General features: G+C 36.8%; 1 protein-coding gene across 50 annotated transcripts in view; it reads right to left on the bottom strand.

The window, feature by feature from the left end:
• The window catches only part of syngap1b (synaptic Ras GTPase activating protein 1b), a 242,814-nt gene that overhangs the window by 76,222 nt on the left and 140,944 nt on the right, over positions 1–25,648 (bottom strand). For 29 of the 50 annotated variants that reach the window (XR_012391298.1, NM_001326467.1, XM_068213845.2 and 26 more), the window contains exons 4-6: positions 24,024–24,400; positions 10,802–10,923; positions 114–267 (exon numbers count right to left, since the gene is read on the bottom strand). Coding sequence is in view for 49 of the 50 variants with exons in the window: in NM_001326467.1 (NP_001313396.1) it covers positions 114–267; positions 10,802–10,923; positions 24,024–24,400 (653 nt within the window). In the remaining variant the exon portion in view is untranslated. Of the gene's footprint in view, positions 1–113; positions 268–10,801; positions 10,924–24,023; positions 24,401–25,648 lie in introns of those variants that run through there. The other 21 variants (XM_073924455.1, XM_073924465.1, XM_073924466.1 and 18 more) reach the window with 3 other exon arrangements.

Raw genomic sequence — 25,648 nt, 5'->3', positions numbered from 1 at the left:
TTGATAAATGGACAGATGGAACGCTGAATGGACGGATATGATGATGAATAGGAGGATAACAAAACATATGGACTGATGGATGGAAGAATAGACGGACAGATTCTAAATGTCACCTCGAAACAGTACTCCTGTCCCAATATACTGGAGTGAACAGGCTTGATGATGGCGTCTTCATCAAGTGTCAAATCCAAGGCCTCGGCTGCGCTGCTGGGAGACAGCAAAGACTCATGGGAGTGTGATTCTTTGAAGCTCTGCATCAGACGAGTCCTGTGAGGGAGCAATAACAGCATGTCTGAGAGAGACCGAGCTCACAGGTCCACTTACATCACACGCCTACATGACGAGGTCAGGATTTCATTTCATTTTACACAACACTGTTTCTCTGGAAGGTTTTTCACTGGGCTTTAGACTTCAGCCTTTTCTAGAAGAATCGAGGGTTTGAATTATGTTTCCACCAGTTTTCTGTAGGTGGAAGAATATATATATATACACAGTTTGGACAAGTTGGACTTTACAGCCGTATTCCAAAACGGACTCAAAATTGTACACACAATACCTCATAATGACAATGCGAAAAATTATTTTAAGTTAACATTTTTAAAAAATTAAAATCCTGAAACATGTACTTAAGTATTCATAGCCTTTGCTGTGAAGCTCTAAATTGAGCTCAGGTACATTCTGTTCCCACTGATCTTTCTTGAGATGTTTCAGCAGCTTAATTGTAGTTCACTTGTGGTAAAATCAGTTGATTGCACATGATTTTAAAAGGTATACACCTGTCTATATAAGGTCCCAGGGTTGACAGTGCATGTCAAAGCACAAACCAAGCATAAAGACAAAGGAATTGTCTATAGACCTCCGAGACAGGGTTGGAAGGCTGAGGACGGTTACAGAAAAAGTTCTGTTGCTCTGAAAGTTCCAGTGAGTACAGTGGCCTCCATCATCCACAAGTGGGAGATGTTTGAAACAACCAGGACTCTTCCTAGAGCTGGCTGGCCATCTAAGCTGAGTGATTGGGGGAGAAGGGCCTTAGTCAGGGAAGTGATCAATAACTTGATGGTCACTCTGTCTGAGTTACAGCGTTCTTCTGTGGAGAGAGGAGAAACTTACAGAAGGACAATAATCTGTGCAGCAATCCACTATTCAGGCCAAAAAAAAAAAAAAAAAATCTCTGGTCTGATGAGAATAAAATTGAACTCTTTGGAGTGAATGCCAGGCGTTACATTTGTTTGTTTGTTTGTTTGTATACCTTACTGTCCCTCAGGGAAAATTTTCTGTGGACTCACACAGCACTTCAGCAAGTTCTGACACAATGACAATTAAAAATTAGCCAACATGCCAAAGAATTACATACATTATCGATTAACAAAGTTTCGAGCAAAGGCTGTGAATACTGATAAACGTGATTTTTCAGCTTTTTTATTTTAAATGAATTAGCAACAATTAAAAAAAATCCCATTGTCATTATGGGATATTGTGTGTAGAACTTTGAGGAAATAAATGAATTAAATCCATTTTGGAATAACGCTTTAACATAAAAAATGTGGAAAAAGTAAAGCGATATGAACACTTTTCGGATGCACTGCATATACGATTATGTTGTCAAACTGTTGTATAAATGCAATATCACACTCGTAGCAGTGTGATATGGCTGTATATCATCATTGGTGGCGCACCAAGGCACACGGTCTGTGGCTTTGAGCCAACGCACGCTATATATATATATATATATATATATATATATATATATATATATATATATATATATATATATATATATATATATATATATATATAAATTTCATATAATTTTGACTTTGACTTTTGTTGTTTAAGGAAAGAACACATTTTTAAACAATAATCTTAATACCTAATTTCTAAGAACTAATTTATTTTATATTTGCCACGGTCAAAGAATCATAACATGAAGGGCTAATAAATTGACTTCAACTGTTCAATAAAATTGTTTTTGCCAAGTTGGCATAAGCATCAATGAAAATAAACATATATATATATATATATATATATATATATATATATATATATATATATATATATATATATATATATATATATATATATATATATATATATATATATATAAATATACATACATATATATATATATATATATATATATATATATATATATATATATATATATATATATATATAATGAAATGTACAAAAAAAAAATTTTTAGCTGACAAAAAAGGTATTTGTGTGTTTGATTAAACAATTCTCAGTAAACTTTTATCCATTTAAATAATATGCAATAACAGAATTTAAGGTACAGTTTAGTTTCTTAAAAAGATTTAGGTAAAAAATATTTTATATTATTGTATCATCCATTCATCTATCCACATTCCATGCCAATTACTTCTGAGTATTAGTAAACTGTCTGCTTAATATCTGCTGATACTGCTCCTTCAACACATTTTCAACAGACTATAAGAAATTGTGCAAGTACATGTCAACTCACACTAACCCCAACCCTAACCCAAAATTCTACTTATAATCTGTTGAGACTTAGTTGGCATGTAGATGCAATATAACTTCATTCATTTATTTTCTTATCGGCTTAGTCCCTTTATTAATCCGGGGTCGCCACAGCGGAATGAACCGCCAACTTATCCAGCAAGTTATTACGCAGCGGATGCCCTTCCAGCCGCAACCCATCTCTTGGAAACATCCACACACACATTCACACACACACTCATACACTACGGACAATTTAGCCTACCCAATTCACCTGTACCGCATGTCTTTGGACTGTAGAGGAAACCGGAGCACCCAAAGGAAACCCACGCGAAGGCAGGGAGAACATGCAAACTCCACACAGAAATGCCAACTGAGCCAAGGTTCGAACCTGCGACAGCACTACCTACTGCGCCACTGCCTTGCCTGCAATGTAACTTATATTCAACAAATGTGTTAAAGGGACCATCAAAATAAAGTGATTTCAAATAATCTAAAACGAGCCGAGAGTTGTTGTTATTGTGCCTAAAAGACAGAAAATGATTAAATAAACATTCTGAAGTTAATCATGATGAATTTCAATAACTGCACTGTAGTTAATTAACAAATAAAATTGAAGTTAAAAATACATATCTATAAAAAAAGCTTTTTAACATAAACTTGGTTAAATTAACCCTGATACACGATCTTAAAAGTCAAAGGTGTCCCTGCATGCATAAGTGAAAGAGCTTCTAATCACTCTCAGCACGAAAACAAGCACATTTACTTCACAAAACAACACACACCTTTCCCTCAGTGTACCTGCAAACACCCCCACACACACACTCACATCGCAGTTTAGACACGCAAAACCCTTCAAACAGCTGAAGAGAAGATTGACAAGCCTATTGAGAAGTGCGATTACATAAATATCAAGAGAAAAAAAAAGCATGATAAAGCGTTCGATCCCTACTAGTGATGTGTGGCTTCCCCTGTGTCTTCAGAGAATCACTGTACATGTATACATACAACCTCGCAGCATTAGCTACATACAGTGGAGGAGAGAGAGAGAGAGATGGAGGGTATAAAAATAGACCCACAGGAGTGAGTCAGAATGAAAGAAATGATAGAGCGAGTGGAGGAGGGAGAGAGAGAGAGAGAGAGAGAGAGAGAGAGAGAGAGAGAGAGTGAGAGAATAGTGAGACAGCCAGAGTCTTCTCAGAGGAAATCAAAACGTTATGTAAACTGAAGGAACTGAAAGGAGGAAGACAAAGACAGACGTATACAGAGAACGAGGGACAGAGACGGAGTGGTAATAAGAAGACAACTAGACTCATGCACTGTAAAAACTATCTGTAAATTGACAGTTTCTTTAAATTCACATTCGTTAATTTTCCTTCGGCTTAGTTCTTTATTTATCGTTGGTTGCCACAGCGAAATGAACCACCAACTATTCCGGCAAATCTTTTTACACAGCGGATGCTCTTCCAGCTGCAAGCCAGTACTGGGAAACACCCATACACTGAAAAAAAATGATTCAAAGATGATTCATTGGATTTACAAAGTTAAATAGTTGTAAACAATTCATTTGGGCTGAATGTAAACAAACTAATGAAGTTGAACATTACTAAACTTAATTTGTTTGTTTAAATTCAACCCATATAAATTGTTTGTAACATTTTTGCAGACATCATTTTTTTTTAGTGTACACTCTCACATTTACACACAACCCATATACACTACGGCCAATTACATTTATTCAATTCACCTATAGAGCATATCTTTGGACTGTGGAGGAAACCGGAGCACCAGGAGGAAACACACGTGCACACAGGGAGAACATGCAAACTCCACACAGAAATGCCAAATGACCCAACCGGGACTCGAACCAGCGACCTTCTTGCTGCGAGGCCACAGTGTTAACCACTGAGCCACCTTGCTGCCAGATTTCCATATATATTATTCACTTTTATACGCTTTTGTTGACATTGACTTGTTTGAAGTAATATATTGGGTCTGGTTTGGTGTTGTAAATGATGGTACAAAAACATGGTCATAAGCTACCAGTACATTTTCTGTTATTTTTACAAACTTGTCAATAATACATCAATAAAAGTCAATAAAAATCTATAAAAATGTCAATATAAATCACGTTGTTGATTTGAATTGATTTGAAACTGAATCTGTCAGTTTAAAACTAGATTAAAGACATAAAAGCTTTTGAAATCCAAATCCTGTAAAGGATTGTTAGTCTGCATTATGCAAACGGAGCTGGGAACACTTGCCAAAATACATTATAATTTGAACGGCATCTGTGCTTATATTAGTCTGTTTTTATTATTCCCAAGGTTTCCATAATCCTGGACCAGGCCGTATCCTGAGCAGCTGCTGTAGCGGTCGTGGAGGAGTGGAGAGCATTAGACTGATTCCTGAAAGACCCGAGTAACAGACGAGTCTTCGCATTGATCTTGATAGACCAGCCTTTACACCCGCCGGTGACCTGCTCATACCTGCAGCTTCTCCACAACCTCATAAAAAACTCAATGTTACGAAACACCAATATAGTGCGGCTAAATATCAACTTCAATATATAAATGGCCCTGGGAATGAGTGAGTGAGTAAATAAGTAAGTAAGTATTATTTGTCTTATTTTATTTGTATTTTTTATATTATTATTATTTTTTAATTCCCTCATTTGTAAGGGGATTAAATTGTTGGCAAAGGGGTTGTTCTGTAAAAAACTATATCGAAAAATCGAAACGCACCAAAATATATTATCCCTGAAAAGAGTTTATGATGGCAGTACTCTTTATTTATTTATTTATTGTGTTATTGTTCTTATTTTATTGTTAATTTTTATATTAGCATTTTTATTTCCTCATATGTAAGGGCTTAAATTGTTGGGGAAGAAGTTGTTCTATAAAAAAAAAAAAAAAATATATATATATATATATATATATAGATAGATAGATAGAAAGATAGATATAGATATAGATATATATATATACCAATATTATATACTCTCACCAATATTATTTAAAGTAACTACAATGTAACTCAATGTAACTTGATGTACAAATTTATCTCCTCAAAAAAGTTTGTAATGGCAGTCCCTCTTTGGGATGGAACCACAAGGCGACGTTCATTCACAGAACGCAAGTTTCTGGAGGGCCTATAAATCTGCAGAAGTGAGAGCAGATAAGAAGGAGCGCAGCCAGAATTCCCTTTGAAAGCAAACATCAGAGCTTTGAATTTAATGCGAGCAGCAACTGGCAGCCAGTGCAAACGGGTGAGTAGCGGAGTGACATGTGCTCTTTTAGGTTCATTAAAGACCACTCGTGCTGCTGCGTTCTGAAGCAGCTGAATAGGTTTGATAGAGTTAGCTGGAAGCCCGGCTAGTAGAGAGTTGCAATAGTCCAGTCTGGAGAGAACAAGAGCTTGAACAAGGAGTTGAGCTGCATGTTCAGATAGAAAGGGTCGGACCTTTCATTTAGAGGTTAATTAACCTACCACCAATGTAATATGAGGTAACTACAATGTAACTCAAATGTAACTTGATGTAAAAATGTATACCCTGAAAAGAGTTTATGATGGGAGTACTCTTTATTTATTTATTTTGTGTTATTTTTCTTATTTTATTTGTAATTTTTATATTATTATTATTTTATTTCCTCATCTGTAAAGAGTTAAAATGATGTTTGGTAAGTTTTGTTTTAATAAGCCAACATTTACTGCTCAAAAAATAAAGGGAACACTTTATTCAGCAGACTATATTATATATTACCTATATTCACTGAGAAATAGATACAGAAATATTTATTTTCAAAATGGGGTGTACTCAGTAACATTTGTTGAGCACTTCACCTCCTAAAATGGAGCACAGCAAAAGAAAGGAAGGGTAAAAGACTGAAAATTCGCCACCTCACGCTGTCATTCCAGCTGTTAGACTCCATTCCTACACCATATGACAATCAAAGCGGCTGAATCAAACCATTACATGAAAGTGGAATCGCCTGTTAGAATTCCTCCAAACAGCAGCACAGCCTTTCGTTTCAAAGCTACAACACAGTGAAAAACTTCCCCTTTGAACAAAAAAGAGTCACAGAGGCTCTTCCCTGTCCAAACTGAACGAGAGCTTCAAAAAGCACAAGCTGGCGGATTCTTGAAGACCACAGGCTGACAGTGAGCTCGGAGCATGAATAAATGAATGAATAAACCATGACAAGAGCACCGCTGCACCTGTCTGATGCTCCAAGGCGCTAATAAGAAACTAAAGCACATTTCAGACTCAGAGATATTAAATTGGAAAGCAATTCAGTATTTAAATGGAGCAGTTTGACCAAAAAATTTGATTTGCTTACATTATTTTATTGCACTTAATTTTATTCCAGATCAATAGTACCCATACGGAAAGTGAATACTGGACATATAGTGCCATATAGATCCAAGACTTGGATCAAACACCAAAGACTTCAAGAACAGCACATACACGAATAGACTTTATTGAACATGCAAACATAGATGTCACCTTTATATAGCTGCAGGTTAACTATGCTTATATATAATAACTTTAACTGTTAAAATATATTATTTACTAGTTAATTAGTTAAAGTTATCAGTAACTAATAAAGTTATGATAACTATTAACCCTAACTCTTCTGAATTTAAATTTAATGCAATAATGTCCAATAATTATTGTGAGAAAAGCTACAAAATAAACTTTAATGGAATTGAATATTTTAAATGTGATTATGTCATTAATACAACAGTTTTGTCTGGTTCTCAAATCTGATTGGCTGATAGTCATGAGATATTACAGTAATATTAGCACTCATACAAACCTTGTGTATTACACCCCATTCACACGCGGCGTCAGCGTCGACGCTTCCTATTTACTTTAAATGGGTGACGCAAGGCATTGCTTGAACGTTTCATAGGCGTTGCTTTCTGCAGAAGTTTAGACTAGCTCAACTTTTCAAGTGCCGACGAAAGCGTCAGCCAATCAGATCGCTGTATGCAATTACACCAGCTAGAAAGTGGCCTTTTGCTGACTGAATTTCATTGGCTGACGCTGCTATGACGATCACGTCAGCCACAACTTCAGACACGCCTTCAGTCAAGCGTTGACGCTAAAGCCCCATGTGAATGGGTCGTTACTCTATCCACACGAGTAGCAAGTAGAGGCAGGGCCGGAGTGGGACTGCTTTTCAGCCCTGGAATTTCAAGCCACAGACCGGCCCACCTCAGTTCACGACTGACTATATTAAAATAAGGACATTTCCATTTCAGTTTCTAATTACAATATCACGTCTTTTTTAAGAAAACAGCTGCTTTAGAACTTCAAATGTTCAACAACTCTAACAGTATTATATGTCTTAACAATAAAAATGAGAAAAAAAAAAAAAAAAACATACTCAGACGAGAATCAAACCCCGATCGGCAGCTTCGTAATCTATACGTAATCTATGCAGGCTACTTATATATAAACAGAGCAGAGCTACGGTAAAATAATGAATAAGAAGACTGGTCAAATAAATAAATTAATTTAAAAAGTGTGACTGCTGAGAGCAACAGATTCTGAAGCTAGGGACACCGGCCCTCGCGGCCAAAAAACGGACCGGCCCACCGGGAATTCTCCCGGTCCTCCCGATTAGCCAATCCGGGCCTGAGTAGAGGACTATAGTTTGAGAAATATTGCAGCTGTTGGGACAACATAATGTAATTTTGAGGCTTTTTAGTTGACAATGTAGTTGTTAATATTGCAACTATGCAGTCTATTTATAAGCAAATTGCCTATTTAAAATATTTATAATTTCTGAGATTCAGAACATTGGCAACCATTAGCCTGCCTTACTGAGCAGAGCAAAGATGGTTGACGATCCGCCACTAGATGGTGACAGAGACCGCATACTAAGTCCTTAGGGTAGAAAACCAGCAATTTTTTAATGTACGCTTCAAACTACAGCAGAACAAATTATAACAGAACAGGTAAGTGACATTCTAGGTCAACTTCTCTATTTTGTGTGTTGTAAAACTGTATTTATATCATAGTAATCTGAAAGTGTTTGCTCTGCTCTGGCTTTTTCGGGGCTAACTATTGCGATACCCTGATTGTAACAGAGAAATCCTGTAAAATCGTTGTAGATTGATGGCATTTCATGCCGTTTAGCCTATTAATCTTAAAATGTGAACAAAATAACCTGTTTTGTCATTACTTTAGTCATTATGCTAGAGAATCATTCAAGCACTAGCTCTAAAGTCATGTTTGTAAAGTAGCAATGGTTTCTGATGTTCTGACGGTCAGCTGCAGATGTCAATAGCTGCGTCCCAAATGGCACTCTATACACTATGCACTATGTACTTATGCACTTAAACACTCAACAGCATAGTATATGTATGTAGTGTTGTCCCAAATGGAACACTAATGGTTATTTTACTAAGCGGAATTTCAAACTTTTTCCCTGATGATTTTTGACGGTTGCCATATTAGTGAAATAAATGACCAAACTACCATCTAATACCTGCCATGAATATAACCGCATTCACCATCGGGAGGCAGTTAAATCACTCTTATAGGGGAATTTCGCTTTCACAATACAAAATAAATAAAGTAATCCAACATGTGCGCCCGATAGCTCCAACCCCTTCCGCAACACTACATAAGTGTCCATCATTCCACACTTTATTTTACCGGTTGAATGAGTGCATTATCCGGGTAATTAAAGTGCACTTATTCTTTTTAGAGTTTTCAGTGTGAACGCACTACCTACACTATTTACACTACAAAATGGCGTAGAATAGTGCACAACTATGCGATTTGGGATGCACCTATAGACTGGCGGAAAAAAGTAGTTCCTCGTACAAAAGGGTTTTTAATAATATCCATGTTTGATTTTCTTTTTTATATTCATGTTCATACCATCAAACTGTTGTATAAACCCAGTATCACACTCGTTGCAGTACGATATGCCTGTATATCGGCACTGGCGGGATGCTAAGGCACTCGGCCTGCGCCCTCTAGCCAGTGCACACCTCCCACTAGTGCCCATATACAGCCATATACCACTGATATGAGTGTGATATCGCTTACAAGCTACCAACTATATTAAAGGCTATATACTTTTTCAATACATTCAATTTCTGAGTATTTGAAAATAGATATGTATAACATAAAACATTTCTAATTCAAATCTGTTTAAAATATGGTGATTTGATAATCAGTATTATACAGAATTTATTCGTGGCAACCATGCAATATATACAGCCAAGCACAAAATGATTCATATGCCAGGGGTAAAATAATAATAAAATGGTGTTATAATTTTAGACATCTGAGGTTTAACACTATACCAGTGTTTGGCTTAAATCACTCCTAAAAACATACCTATTTAGCTTGACTTTTTAATATTATTTTAATAGTCCTTTCTACTGCTTCATTTTTTTTTATTTATTCAGTCGTTTCTCTTGATTTATTTGTATGTCTTTTATAACCTGTCTCTTTATTCTACCTTGTCTTATGTACAGCATTTAGTAAGTCTGGTGGCTGTTTTTAAATGTGCTTTATAAACAAATGGACTTGAACTTGAACCAATGTTGTACCAATTCTCACTATTAACTACTGGCTTATTGCCTGCTTATTATCAAGTTATTGGCTGTCTCTTAGTCCTTCTGAAGTATGATCTTATTCTACATCTCTAATCCTACCTAAACCCAACAACCACTTTAACAACTATTTAACAAACTATTAAACAACTAATAAGCAGCAAATTCTTTACTGAGCTAAAAGTCTTAGTTAATGGTTTGTTAACAGCAAGATCTGTAGTGTGAGCCATTCTCTTAATGTTTCAACTGTTTTAAAATGTATATTAATAGCTAAAAAAACAAAAACAAATTTCAGTCACACTAAAATTGTACATTTCTGGGAAATAAAATGCTTCCCATGACAAGATTTGTATGTATTTGAATTTTGGTAGAAATGTTTTGAGACGTTTAAAGAATAAAACTAATGCATTAGTCATGTAGGGGGCGGGACTCTTCAGATAATTCAGAGCATCTGATTGGTCAGAAGATCTGCTGAGAAGCTAAAGTGTCCAGTGATGTCATACAAATTGGTGGAAGTAAGAAACTTTTTGAAGACTGCTTATTTTCTTAAAGTATTGTATAGCTTTACGGTTTTATGATTTTGGAGCATATTATAGACAAACGTAAGAGCAACATATTAATACCTGTTTTTGATTTTGGGGGACTTTAAGACAGTCCAGACCGGCTCTGAAGTGAGCATCATGACACAGCAAGATGCTCATGATGCAAAATGTGTGTTTTAGGGGTACGGTTTGGGACTTACCGCTCCTGGTCGGCGCTGCGGAAGCGAGGGAGGATCATGTGGCGGAAGCTGCTGGTTCGGTCCAGCTTGGGCTGACTCTTGGCCCGTTTAATGGACCCCTTCAGTCTTCTACTGAGGAAACTCTGGGAAGAAAAAACACAGACTCTATTAATACGCACGACCACAGACAATGAACATGACCAATGGAGGATTTAGACTGCATAGTCAGATATTTAAAACTTAGGCCCAATCCCAATTCTACCCCTTAGCTCTCCCAATTCTCTTAGCTTGAAGGTGTAAGTCCCAAGACCTCGACACTCGAATCCCCTGTCAGAACAGTCTAGTGGCTGAGAATGAGCTTTTTACTGTGTCTGCTATAATATTAATGTTGTTTTCGTGTGTTTACATAGATGAATATGGCCACGGTGTAAACGCACAGCGCACTTTTTTTTTTTGTGTTAATTTATCTTTAATGCTACAAGCAATATCAAAGAATTTGAGGAGCTATATAGTTGTTTAAACTTCATTTCGTTTGAATTCACTCTATTAAGTAAACTCATAACTGATAACTGAACTTACAATGTTTAATACTCTGAATGTTTGATTATATAAACACAAATAATATATTTATAAAGGTACAGTACTCAAATCATTTGGTTTGATAACGTAAAAGGTTTGCCACAATGGGTTTCTTCAAACATTTTGAGTTAACTTACAGTGTACATGTGTGGGTAAAGTAACTATGTAAGTTTTTTTTTTTTTTTAAATGAAAGACACATTTTTTTTGTTTGTTTTAGAAACAATACCTATTCAAAGAAAAAAATATTCAATTATATGAAAATTATTCTGGTGAGGCAGTGGCGCAGTAGGTAGTGCTGTCGCCTCACAGCAAAAAGGTCGCTGGGTCGAACCTCGGCTCAGTTGGTGTTTCTGTGTGGAGTTTGCATGTTCTCCCTGCCTTCGCGTGGGTTTCCTCCGGGTGCTCCGGTTTCCCCCACAGTCCAAAGACATGCGGTATAGGTGAATTGGGTAGGCTAAATTGTCCGTAGTGTATGAGTGTATGTGTGCGTGTGGATGTTTCCCAGAGATGGGTTGCGGCTGGAAGGGCATCCGCTGCGTAAAAACTTGCTGGATAAGTTGGCGGTTTATTCCGCTGTGGCGACCCCAGATTAATAAAGGGACTAAGCCGACAAGAAAATGAATGAATGAATGAAAGTTATTCTATGTATTATTTAAAAAAAAATATCTATAAATTGCTATCTTATTAATTGTCAATAAATAAATAAATAAATAAATAAATAAATAAATAAATAATTAAATTAATTTAATTAATTAATTAATTTCCGGCTTTATTAATCAGGGGTCGCCACAGCTGAATGAACTGCCAACTTATCCATCATATGTTTATGCATATGCAGTGGATGCCCTTTCAGCCGCAACCCATCACTGGGAAACATCCATACACACTTATACACACTCATTCACACACATGCATACACTACGAACAATTTAGCTTGGACTGTGAGGGAAACCGGAGCACCCGGAGGAAACCCACGCCAACACAGGGAGAACATGCAAACTCCACACAGAATTGCCAACTGACCCAGCCGAAGCTCGAACCAGCTTGCTGTGAGGCGATTGTGCTACCCACTGTGCCAACATGACCCCCCCCCCCATTTCATTTAGTCTAATTTAATATAATGAATTAATATGAACATTGTAATGTTGTTATAATTTAATAATAATATACTAAATAATAATATAATAAATATAACATAAAATAAACTAATTTGATTAAATCAAATTAAAATCACATTATACCCAAAACAATACTACTGTAAACTATTTACTGAGCGGATTTTAAATGACATTTTACATTTAGTCTAACAACTTGTATTATATCATTATTAATAATGTACATGATAATAGCATTAATTGCATGAGCAGATGTGGGGCAACTGACTGAAATAATGTTCTCTTGCTGGTGGCAAGACATTCCAGCAATGTTGCACTATCCACATTCAACCAATAGTGGGAAGTGTTGCTTCATAAATATTTCCCAACGCCTACAGTAAGAACAGACTGGCAACAGCAGGCAAGAGGTTCACGCCATAGCAGATTAAAAAAAAAAAAAAAAAGTCAGATCTCTCCATGTGCGTAATCATTTCATAAGACATGCAATCTGAGATTCAACCTGAAAAGACACAACCCATCAACAGAGAAATGTTTAGACAGCAGACGAAGCTGTGAAAAATCAGTTGCTCGAGAATAATTAGTGTTAGCAAGGCAACATTCATTCGTTCATTCATTTTCCTTCAGCTTAGTCCCTTATTTATCAGGGGTCGTCACAGCGGAATGAACCGCCAACTATTGCAGCATATGTTTTACAGAGCGGATGCATTGCCGCAACTCAGTATTAAGAAACACCCACACACTCTCACATTCACACACACACTTATACACTACGGCCAATTTAGTTTATTCACCTACTGCGCATGTCTTTGGGCTGTGGGGGAAACCGATGCACCCAGAGGAAACCCACGCCAACACGGGGAGAATATGCAAACTCCACACAGAAAAGCCAACTGGCCCAAACTTTCTTGCTGTGAAGTGACAGTGCTAACCATTGACCTACGGTTATTGGGGTTAGCATATTTACTTAAAAAAACTGCTCCACCGAATCAAACTCGCTCAATTATTATCAATTACTATTATTTATACTACACTGTAAAATGTTCATAAATTAACAATTTTTTGTATTTTGTGATTTATGTTGTTGTTATTTTTTATATTTATGCTTTTAATTCCACCACGGGACCCTGATGATTTGTAAAAAGTGACTTTTATTGACATTTTTAATAGTTTGATGTGATATATTGTCTGGTTTGCTGTTGTAAATTACCATACAAAAACCTGGTAATAAACTGCCAGCACTTTTTTCTGTTATTTTATTGACTTATTTCTCTATATATTATTTCTTATACATTATATTATATTTCAAACTACTAAAATTACAATAAAAATCACTTTGTTAACTTTAAGTCGAATTTTCATCATCAAAACTAGACAGAACAGAGATTAACATCCTATAATGTAATTCACATTCATCCATCCTTTCATTCGTTTGTTCATTCATTCATTTACTCATTCATTTTCTTTTCGGCTTAGTCCCTTTATTAATCAGGGTTCGCCACAGCGGAATGAACCACCAACTTATCCAGCATATGTTTTTATGCAGTGGATGCCCTTCCAGCTGCAACCCATCACTAGAAAACACTTATACACTATGGACAATTTAGCTTACCCAATTCACCTACAGCAGGGGTGCTCAATCCTGTTCCTGGAGATCTACCTTCCTGTACAGTTTGGCTCCTACCCTGATCAAACCCACCTGAACCAATTAATTAGGACCTGAAATCCACTTGATAATTACAGACAGGTGTGTTTGATAAGGGTTGCAACTGAAATCTGCAGGAAGGTAGATCTCCAGGAACAGGATTGAGCACCCCTGACCTACAGTATACCGCAAGTGTTACGACTTGTGGAGGAATGCGGAGCACCCGGAGGAAACCGCCGCGAACATGGGGAGAACATGCAAACTCCAGAAACTCCAACTGAACCAGCAGGCGACACAGTGGCTCAGTGGTTGGCACTGTAACCTAACAGCAAGAAGGTTGCTGGGTCGAGTCCTGGCTGGGTCCGTCGGCATTTCTGTGTGGAGTTTGCATGTTCTCCCTGTGTTGGCGTGGGTGTCTTCCGGGTGCTCCAGTTTCCTTTACAGTCCAAAGACATGCGCTAAAGGTGATTTGAAGAAACTAAGTTGGCTGTTGTGTATGAGTGTGCCTGAGAGTGTTTAGGTGTTTTCCAGTACTGGGTTGCAGCTGGAAGGGCATCCGCTGTGTAAAACATATACTGGATAAGTTGGCAGTTCCCCTGATAAACAAAGGGACTAAGCTGAAAGAAAATGAATGAATGAATGAATGAATAAATGAATGAATGAATTAATGCATGAGAGCGCCTTTATGCACTTTTCATAAACAGTCACAGAAGTCAGAAGTCAAAATTATTAGCCCTCCTGTGAAATGCTATCTCTTTTAAAAATATCCCCATTTATTGTAATTTTTTCAACGTATTTTTAAATATAATAATAGTAATTCTATATCTTACTTTTAATAACTATTGTTTTGTCTTTTCCATGATGACAGTACATAATATTTTACAAGAGACCAGTATTTAGCTTAAAGTTTAAATGCCTAACTAAATTAATTACGTTAAAAGTTTATTATTGTTTTGTAGAAAATTGAAAAAAAAAAAAAAATTTTAAGGAGACTAATAATGTTGACCTCAAAAATTGTTTGCAATTTAAAAAAAATATTTTATTTCATTTAAAATAAAGAAGACTTTCTCCTTAAAAATTAAAATAATATAGAAAATTCTGTCAAAATATCCTTGCTCTTTTACTATAACTGTTACTATTTAAAGTTAGGTAGGAGTAAATCCCCATAAGTGAGTGCTGGCTAACAGGTTAAATATCACTTGAGATATACTGTATTTGAAAAAGAATTAAATTAAAAATCACAGCAGGGCTAATAATTTTGCCTTCAACTATATTCATTTTAAGCAAAATAGCAATATAATAATTTAATATATAATATAGCAATATAAGCTGCTTCGACACAATCTACATGGTAAAACGTACTATAGAAATAGAGATGAATTAAATAGTTTTTCTTACAACAATTGTATGTATAAACCATGTTTAAGCGTGTGCAATATTGATTTTAACATTTTTATATGTTGAGCAGACTAGTGAAAATTTGAGCTTTTATTAGTTTTTTGAACCGATAAAGAACTGAGTTGAAACAAATAATAATTATTAGTTAAACATTGTAAAACTCAACATTATGAGTTTTTTTGAACTGAGAATGTAACATACTATGTTGTTTTAACTATTTGGGTTGATAGACGATGCCATCATCCATTGCCGATGGCCGATAGACATCATCCATTGCCGATCACATTACTGAGATGACATCGCGATCCTCAGCCCCTACCCCATCGCAGCAGCGACCCGCTCGCACAAAACACACTAATACATCTTAGTTTTAAAATGGCATTCACATGACCACCCCCCCAACTCCCCCCAACACATACACACACACACAAACTCTGTCATGCGCTGCAGCGTCTGAGGTCAAGCAGTCAGCCCAGAGAGCAGTGCACGTCTGACAGTTTATCAAGAAACGCTGGATTGCGTCTCTTTATAGTTGATAAACGTGATATTTAATTAATCTTGTCTCTGTCTAATGACTCTTTGGTCTTTTGAATCTATCAGGTAACATGTCACAGCATCAGTACACTGCTTCAATCATTCACTTTAACGCTTGTACTTAGTCATTTTAGCGAAAACTTCAGATATTGTTGGTTGGTTCCTGTTCGTTGTGCACCATTTTTAACAACCAAGTTTGTTGACACCATTATAACAACACAGATCACTCTGCCTATTCATGCCAGAGTCCTGCGGAAAAAGTGATATTTTATTACTTTATTTATTTATTATTTGTTTTTGGGTACAGCAAAGACCATAGGGGTCAGGTAGTTGAAACGGTAGACTACAAATAATAAATTTGTTATGAATGAATTAATTATTCATAAATATTTAATTCTCCACCACCTACGACGATGATGACATGGTCCATCACAATGTTTCACATTAGACATTGTTCATTCATTCATTCATTTTCTTGTCGGCTTAGTCCCTTTATTAATCCGGGGTCGCCACAGCGGAATGAACCGCCAACTTAACCAGTAAGTTTTTACGCAGCGGATGCCCTTCCAGCCGCAACCCATCCCTGGGAAACATCCACACACACATTCACACACATACTCATACACTACAGACAATTTAGCCCACCCAAAACACCTGTACCGCATGTCTTTGGACTGTGGGGGAAACCGGAGCGCCCAGAGGAAACCCACGCAAAGGCAGGGAGAACATGCAAACTCCACACAGAAACGCCATCTGAGCCAAGGTTCGAACCAGCGACCTTCTTGCTGTGAGGCGACAGCACTACCTACTGCGCCACTGCCTCGCTCCATTAGACATTGTACATTGCCTAATTGGCCGACATCGGCCAGCCCTAGTTTTAACTCAGAGAATTAAGTTGAAACAATACATTACTCGTTACATGTATTGTGAAACTCAATATTTTACAAAGAAAATCTCTTTGTTGAGTTGAACTGACTCGCATACGTTTACCACACACTAAGGCCCCGTTTACACTAGTGCGTTTTAGTTTTAAAACGGCTTTTTAGAATGAAAACGATCCGCGTCCACACTCGCGTTTTACCCAGTGTTTCTGAACTGCTCTCCGTCCACACCAAAACGCTGAAAACGCACATCACGTGACCACACAGACATTCTCGGGCAAGCGATGCAGCCCATCTACCCAGATGAGAGCTGTGCTAGTCGGACTTCTCATCAAGCATCTCCCGCTGGATCTAATCTCACTATATTTATTAAACGGGATATTTCATTCATCTTGTTGTCTTTATCTAATGACATATTCCCTGACTTTGGGCATTAGAATCTATTACTTTTTCTCAGGTAACGTGTTTTGGCTAAGCGCAAAGATAAGTTAATGATTAATGTAACCACGTAGCCTATTCTGTATATTGACTGATCGCTTGCCTTTATTTTCTTTAATGTATAAACTTATTGTATGTTATACTTTTATAATGGCCATTATCGATTATTAAAACTGATATCCAGCAAAAGAGAGGGTGTGTTTCGTATTTTCACTGAAATTGAAAGGAGGCAGTTGTTATCGGCTCCGTTTTGTTATAAATATCCACACAGTGAAGATGACGCTCATGCAGCACGACGCCTCAACATGTCTGCTGTCTAAGTTGCTAATATTAAAATGAAAATAGGCAGTTCCTTAAATCATGTTTACATTTTATTGTTGAGAAAGTGAAATAACGTAGCCAGGGTGATGTGAATGAAGTTATAAAGTACACTGTTCCCTTTAAAGATTTACCCGTGTCCTCGGTATAGTCTGTTGTCCATATCAAACTGAGAAGAAGAGACTGCAGCCTTGATCAAACTTGCGAAGTCTGAACTTACAAGGAGAGAATGAAGGACAGAACTGTGTGTGTAGGCTACTTAATATTCAGGAAAAGCCCCAATCAGAGAGGCGAGTGTCTGCAGCCCCGCCTCCGTTTTCAGATGTCTCCGTTTTCCATCATCCACACTGAGACGGAGCAGCAGCGTTTCAGAATGAAAACGGCCTCTCCAGCGTTTTCGAAACGCTCCGTTTTCGGCGCTCGAGAACTCCGGCGTAGTGTGGACGGATGGCGTAACCGTAGCAAAACTTATGAGTTTTCAAACTAAAACGCATTAGTGTAAACGGGGCCTGAGTTTAACCAATGTGAATCATTTTAAAGTGTACCTAAAACTTACAGCAACCAGAGTTTTGGCTAAAATATGGGTTTAATAGAGTTATTAGTAGAGTTTGGTAGAGAAACCATCAACATTACAATTGTAGAATAAATGTTTATATCTATGCACTTGTCCCATGCCATTTTAAATGAATGATGACTCGAATCATATGTTGAGATGAGCTGATGCTACTTTTCTAAGTAACAGGACAATTTATTCATTTATTTATCATAATGTTTTTTTCTAGCAGGTGAGAAAAGAAATGAAAAACCTCATTAACTAACACTGAATGAGGGACCTGAGTCTCATTTAGAAACGGTGGAGGTCGACTCTTTTAGAATAACCATACAGCGCAACAGTCAGAAACTAAAAAACTAATTATATTTCTGTTTTCATAACAGTATTTTAACAATAACTGATAAATCTTTGATGACAGACCTGTTGTGAGTTCTGAGGTTGCTAACTGATTGTATATGCTTTTGTTGAACTGTTGCAGTTTTAACCCTTGTGCGCCTTTAGGGATGTTTTCATCCACTTTGGGTTAAGTTTGAGTCTTAATTTGGTCACAACTTTCTCTTTGTTTCAGCAACTGGAATGACTTTTGGTCACTAATTGTATTTTGACACATATTTTGAGAAAATGCTTTCAAAATGTAGAAAAACTCAACAATACACTCTGGAAAAATTGATTTTTGTTATGAAAGTGGCTGTTTTTGCCCCACTGACCTCCATTGCAACCACATTTTATTAATTGCAAAGCCTTGACACCATAATCATGCTTTCTTCATTGTTGGTTTACCTGTTGGGAAGAGGTGAAATCCGTGATTTAGTTTTTTTGTTTAAATGCATTACATCAAGCATGTCTAGCTGGAAAAGTCTCAATCCAAAGATTTAGTAAATGCATTTAGTCTGAAAGTATTTTCCCCATTCATTTCTGAGACTGAAGTTTTAAAATAGTCTTTGTTAAAGTGTTAAAAAGTGGAGAATGTCAAAAATTATTTGAAGCAAAAAAAAAGCAAAAAAAAAAAAAAAGAAAACTGTAATAAAAGACAACTTTACAACAAACAAACACACAAACACACACACACACACACACACACACACACACATGCACAAAAACCAAAAAATCAAATGAAACACTGCTCATTTGAAGTTGTTGGTTGTTTCTATAGAAACAGTACAGTTCAAGCCTATTGCAAAACATGCATGTCTTTAAAAATATTTCTGTAGAGAGCAGTAGGGAGACAATCTTAATTACATTATTTTTGGTGCTTCATAGGAGTAGGCGGCGCTAAAGGTCTATAGAACCTTTTCACAAGCAGCATTTAATGGTCATCATAATCTAAAAATCCTTAAACGTAGTATACTTATGTACATGTGCTTTTTCAGGCTTTTTATTTTTAATAAATTTGCAACAATTAAAAAAAATCTTTTTTCACATTGTCATTGTGGGTTATTATGTGTAGATTTTTGAGGAAATAAATGAATTTAATCCATATTTGAATAAGGCTTTAACATACAAAAATGTGAAAAAAGTGAAGCGCTATGAATACTTTTCCGGATGCACTGTCACTAATCACTTTTTTCAGAGCATATACAATCATTTAATAACTTTTGAGAACACAACAGGTCTGATTTTCAAGATATTTTATTTACTGTTAAAAGAAAAGTAATGGAATTGGTACCTTTACAACTCGATTGTTACGTTCTACACTCCGTTGCAAATGAATGACTGCTGTTCTGATGTATCTCCCATGTCCCTTATCCACTGCGATGCTTTGTATTTTGAACATTGGTAAGCATTTGCAGAAGTTTCGTTCTCTAACTTAACACTATGCATTTTTTTTGTCAAAACTGACGTAAAATATTTTACAAGGTTTAAAGGGATAGTTCACCCAAAAAAATTTAAATGATGGTAATAACACTACCTTCGTGTTGTTGCAAACCGAAAGACCTTCGTTCATCTTTGGTACACAAATTAGTAAGCAGTATTTTAGATGAAATCTGAGATCTTCTACAAGCCATTTAAGTTTTTTTTTTTTTTTGCCACACAAAAGTGTTCTTAGAGATTACAGTTGAAAAAGTAATTTTCATGTCTTGGGTGAACTAACCCTTAAAGCAGTGATGTAGGGCCCTTTAAGACCCTACTTAAAGAGATGTAGACCCTTTAAGTAGGGCCCATGTTGGCCCGTGGTAACCTTTGATTTGGCCCACCATCCCTCTGAGAATAGAGGAAGAATGGTGGGGATGGTTTCTAGATTGTCAATTCAATATTAATGTAACCCTTTGTTTGTTTGTTAAAAGCTAAGTGAAATGAAATGTTTCAATTAAATGGTGTATATTAATCCAATTTTGTTTAATTGTACGTACTGTCACAAGACAATACAGAGGTTTTGGTAAGCAAATCAAGTCTGAGGCAGATAGTGCTTGACTAGAGTATTCATTTCACTCTGCTGTGGTATAAATGTGATTGTTTATGTTTTTGTTTTGTTTGTTTTTTTTGCAATATTTTATAATTGAAAAAGTTTTAGTGCATCAGCTTTGATATAAAGTAAAGTTTTCTATTTATTTTGAAATATTAGGAAAGAAATTAGGAAATTTCCCATGGCAAATTTAATGTAATTAAATTTACCTTTGGTCCACTGTTTATAATAATATTTAGTTTTTGGCCCTTCATGTGAAAAAGTTTGGGCACCCCTGCCTTTAAGTATGCTCTCAGCATTCATTTTACACCAGGACACTTAGTGAAAACTCATGTTCATCCTATTATTAAACAGACAATACGTCAACATTAGTTTACCGTGAAGAAACTGGGCACCGCATCTTCTGAACTCAGACATAATGACTCAATGGTTGGCTTGGAGAACAGATGAACATGTTTGCTTCCTGCGTGACTAACTGTTTGTCTAACACCTCAGAGCCGCTCAAATCCAATGCCGGAGAGAGCGTTCGGCTGTTAGATAACGATAGGCTTAGGCATGGGCCGGTTTAAGATTGAGATGGTATGATAACCTTGGATGAAAATATCACAGTTTCAGAGTATTTTGTTTAGTACTCTAAAATAAGTTCTCTTTAAATGTCTGAGTAAAAAAAAACTTTCCCTTTAAACTTTTTTTTTTTACATTGAACATAATACTGCACTGCTCATGTCCATAGCATGCTTGGATGTTGATTTTTAAGTGATTTGTTTTTTCCAGATGTTTGCTGAATCGTTGGGTGACCAGTACAGAAGCTTTTCATGAGGATGGTCATTTGCTGCTGGAGATACTGTTGTTCCAAATAAATAAAATAGTTTTTGACATATCAAAAATTATAATAATTTTACATGTACAGTTGAAGTCAGAATTATTAGCACTCCTGAATTATTAGCATTCCTGAATTATTAGACCCCCCCCTATATATTTCCACAATTTCTGTTTAATAGAAAAAAGATTTTTTCAACACATTTCTAAACATAATCGTTTTAATAACTCATGTCTAATAACGAGACAACAGTACATAATATTCTACTAGATATTTTCAAGCCACTAGAATTATACTCATTGTATAAAATAAATTAGTTTGCTTTTATTCCGCCTGAAATAAAACACCAAAAGACTTTCTCTAGAAGAAAGAAATATTATAAGAATTATTGCAAAGATCATAAATAAAAAAGTATAAAGATTATTGCACACTGAATCCAAAATTTTGGTCTGTCATTTTCGCAGGTTAAAAAATAAATTCAACCTCAAATTGTGTGAATCGTATTGAGACACTGCCTACGGAATTTTCATCTAAAATAAAATTCAAATCGGGTTTGTTTATTTATTTTTCGCATCCAAAAAAACGATTTGAGAGGTTTTTCGACAGTTCAGAGCCACCGTACAAGCGAATGGCGAAATACAAAATGCCATCACTTGAACCATAGATAACTTTATGACAATAATACAAGACAGAATGTGACAGACAGTTGAGAACTCATGATGGATTCTGTGACTGGCACACCTCTTCCCTGCTGCTGTTTGGGGTGTGTGTGTATGTATGTGTGTGTGTATGTATGTGTGTGTGTCCATACATTTGACACACAGATATAATCGCCTCATGGTCCGCTTCAGTCCGTTGCTCCGATACGTCAACGCGGCCATCATCTATTATGATGTCTATAGGTATGCCAGTCTCTGTTCAGGATTTGTTTACGTACGTAAACATCTATCATAAGCAATGTACCAAAATTTGTATTTGGGGGTAATCCAGCGCAGTTCTTTGATAAGGTGGAGAATTCTCCTTCCTCTCTATGTAGGCTAGTATTGGATGAACTCAATATGTAGCCTATTCCTCTTCCTTTTTCTGGTTGTCATCCAGGTACTGCTTAAACAGACTCCGAAATGTTTTGTGATTTTTTTTTATTTTTATAAATGGATTAATTCATATGCATCAGACTCAATGTGCAAGGTTTGTTTACGTCACAAATTCTTTGCATATGAATATGAAAGAAACACATGCAAAAATTCGGTCTTCAGTGTGCAAAGATCGTTACTGTGTAAAACCCTCACTAGGGTGCTCAAGGGTTCATGGTAGTATGCTCAACTAATCCACATGTGTTTTTGTGAACTTGGAGAAGACATTCAACTGTATCCCTTGTAGCATTCTGTGGAGGGTGCTCTGAAAATATGGGATCAGAGTTGCACTGTTAAGGGCTGTCCTGTATGATCAGAGCAGGTGTTTGGTTCGCATTACAGGCAATAAGTCCGACTTGTTTCCTGTGCATGATGGACTCCGGCAGGGCTCCCCTTTGTCACTAATTGTGTTCATAATTTTTATGGACAGAATTACTATGCACAGCCTTGGGCCAGAGGGGGTCTGGTTCAGGGACCACAGGATTTCATCTCTGTTATTCGCAGACAATGTTGTTCTTTTGGCTTAATCGAGCATGGACCTTCAGCATGCACTAGGCCGGTTTGATGCCAAGTGTGTCATGGCTGGGATGAAAATCAGCAACTCCAAATCCGAGGCCATGGTGCTCCACCGGGAAAAGGTGGTTTGCCATCTCCAGCCTGAAGGACATTCCTTATCCCAGGACGAGGAGTACAAGTATCTTTACTTTAAGGGGAAAATGGGACGAGAGATTGACAGGCGGAACGGTGCACCGGCAGCAGTAATGTGTCGTGTTAAAGAAGGAGCTGAGCCAAAAGGCAAAGCTCTTAATTTACCGGTCAATCTAAGTTCCTACTCTCGACTACGGTCATGAGCTTTGGGTCATGACAGTAAGAATGCAAGCAACCGAAATGGGTTTCTTTCGCAGGGTGGCAGGGCACACCCTTATAGATAAAGTGAGCTCTGTCACCCGAGAAGAGATCGGAGTAGAGCCGCTGCTCTTCCACATCGAGAGAAGTCAGCTGAGGTGGCTCGGGCATCAGTTTCGGATGCCTCCTGGATGACTACCTAGGGAGGTGTTCCAGGCATGTCCCATCGAGAGGAGGCCTCGGACACGCTGGAGGGACAATGTCTCTCAGCTGCCCAGGGAACTCCTCGGGATACCCCTGGAGGAAGTGTCTGGGGAGAGGTAAGTCTGGGGTTCCCTCTGAGACTGCTGCCCCCATGACCCGGCCCCGGAAAAGCAGATAAAAATGAATGAATTACTGTGCAAAAAAAACAAAAAAACACTTGCTCTGTTAAATATTTAAAAAAGAAAAAAACAATCACAGAAGGGCGAATAATTTTTGACTTCAACTGTACCTTAGGAACGGTATAACAGAATTTTTTTTGTTTTCCAAACCACGGTAAACCTTGAAAGCGGTTATCGTCCCATGCCTAGATAACATACCTCAAGAGAGGGCAGTGCCGCCACACTGGATCCCGTCCCTGGATTAGAACCCACAACCTTCCACTCACCAGCAGCCCAGTGGGAGAGCGGGACAGAGGGTGGGAGAGTCAGAGAGACGCTCGGGGAGAGAGGGAGAGAACGAGGCAGCGGAGGAGTGCTGATTCGCTTTTGGGACTGTAAATGGGACGGGGACAGCGAGGGCGACAGGGGCGATGGAGCGAACGGCAGCGATAGGGACAGGGATGGAGAGAGGGACCGGGGACGGAAAGGTGGGTTACTCACGGATTGTCGGAAGGGTTGTGGGGGGGCAGTGGGTGGGATCTCCATGCTTGGCTGCTTCCCGGTGGCGATGCTTTTCCGCCGGAGCCGAGCGGCGTCTGAAAGAAAAAACAAGAGACGTATTAGATTCCACATGAGTTTTGACCAAAATCTGTAGGTTTTATTTTACAGACGGGCTTTACCATACGTCAAATAGTAGAAAATGATGCTAGAATGGATGCCAATTTTGACAGCAGTGTTGTGTGTAATTAGCTACAAAGCTAATTACTGAAATTAAATTTGTTTTCCACTGAAAAAGTAAGAGATTAATTTTATTTGATTTCTTTGCTATTTAAGTTACTTATATATTTGCTTAAATACTGTACATAAATTCAACAGTTCTGTATAAATTAATTAAGAAAAGCAGAGTAATTGTAAAACACTACATTTATCAAGCCTATTGCATATGCTTACGAAAATAAATATTGAAAAGTTTATGACATTATACGGTTTATGATATTATATATAATAAATACATTTTTCAACTAAATAAGGATGGATTGATCTGACAACAGTACATACTTAAATAAAAATGAAATGTTTTAGAAAATGAATGTCAATATATATATATATATGAAATACAGTGTCATTGCTTTGAAACGATTTGAGTTTTGATGCATACAGCAAGTTGTTTAAAATTTAAGTTCTTTTTTAACAAAATGAAAAGGTCCTGTTTGCCTCAAACTGAAAGAATTAAGAATTAAATTTCAATTGTATATCTATGGAATTTATGTGGAGTTTTAGTACAGAGTCAAGTAATTAAATTACACTTGAGATACATTTCAGACAAAATATTTAGAAAAGTAATTTAAACAAGGGTGGCATGATGGCTCAGTGGTCAGTACTGCCACCTCACAGCAAGAAGGTCATTGGTTCGAATTCCAGTTGGCATTTCTGTGTGGATTTTGCACGTTACACCCATGTTGGTGTGGATTTCCTTCAGGTGCTCCAGTTTCTCCCATAGTCCAAAGACATGTGCTATATATATATATATATATATATATATATATATATATATATATATATATATATATATATATATATATATATATATATATAAACATACATAAGGGTTTCAGCTATTTTATAAGAAATAGTAGCATTTAGTTTCCATATAAACTTTCAGATATAAATTATTACCCATTATTAATCATGGGTAATACTAATAAATGTTAATAAAGTATTTATACATTTACATTTACATTTAGTCATTTAGCAGACGCTTTTATCCAAAGCGACTTACAAATGAGGACAATCATAGCAGTAATCAAAGATGCTCATTGAATGGAATGTAATGTGTATTTATA

This window comes from Danio rerio, chromosome 16, assembly GCF_049306965.1.
Source record: "Danio rerio strain Tuebingen ecotype United States chromosome 16, GRCz12tu, whole genome shotgun sequence".
In the NCBI taxonomy this organism is placed as follows: Eukaryota; Metazoa; Chordata; class Actinopteri; order Cypriniformes; family Danionidae; genus Danio; species Danio rerio.
This window is presented reverse-complemented; position numbering and strand designations above follow the sequence as displayed.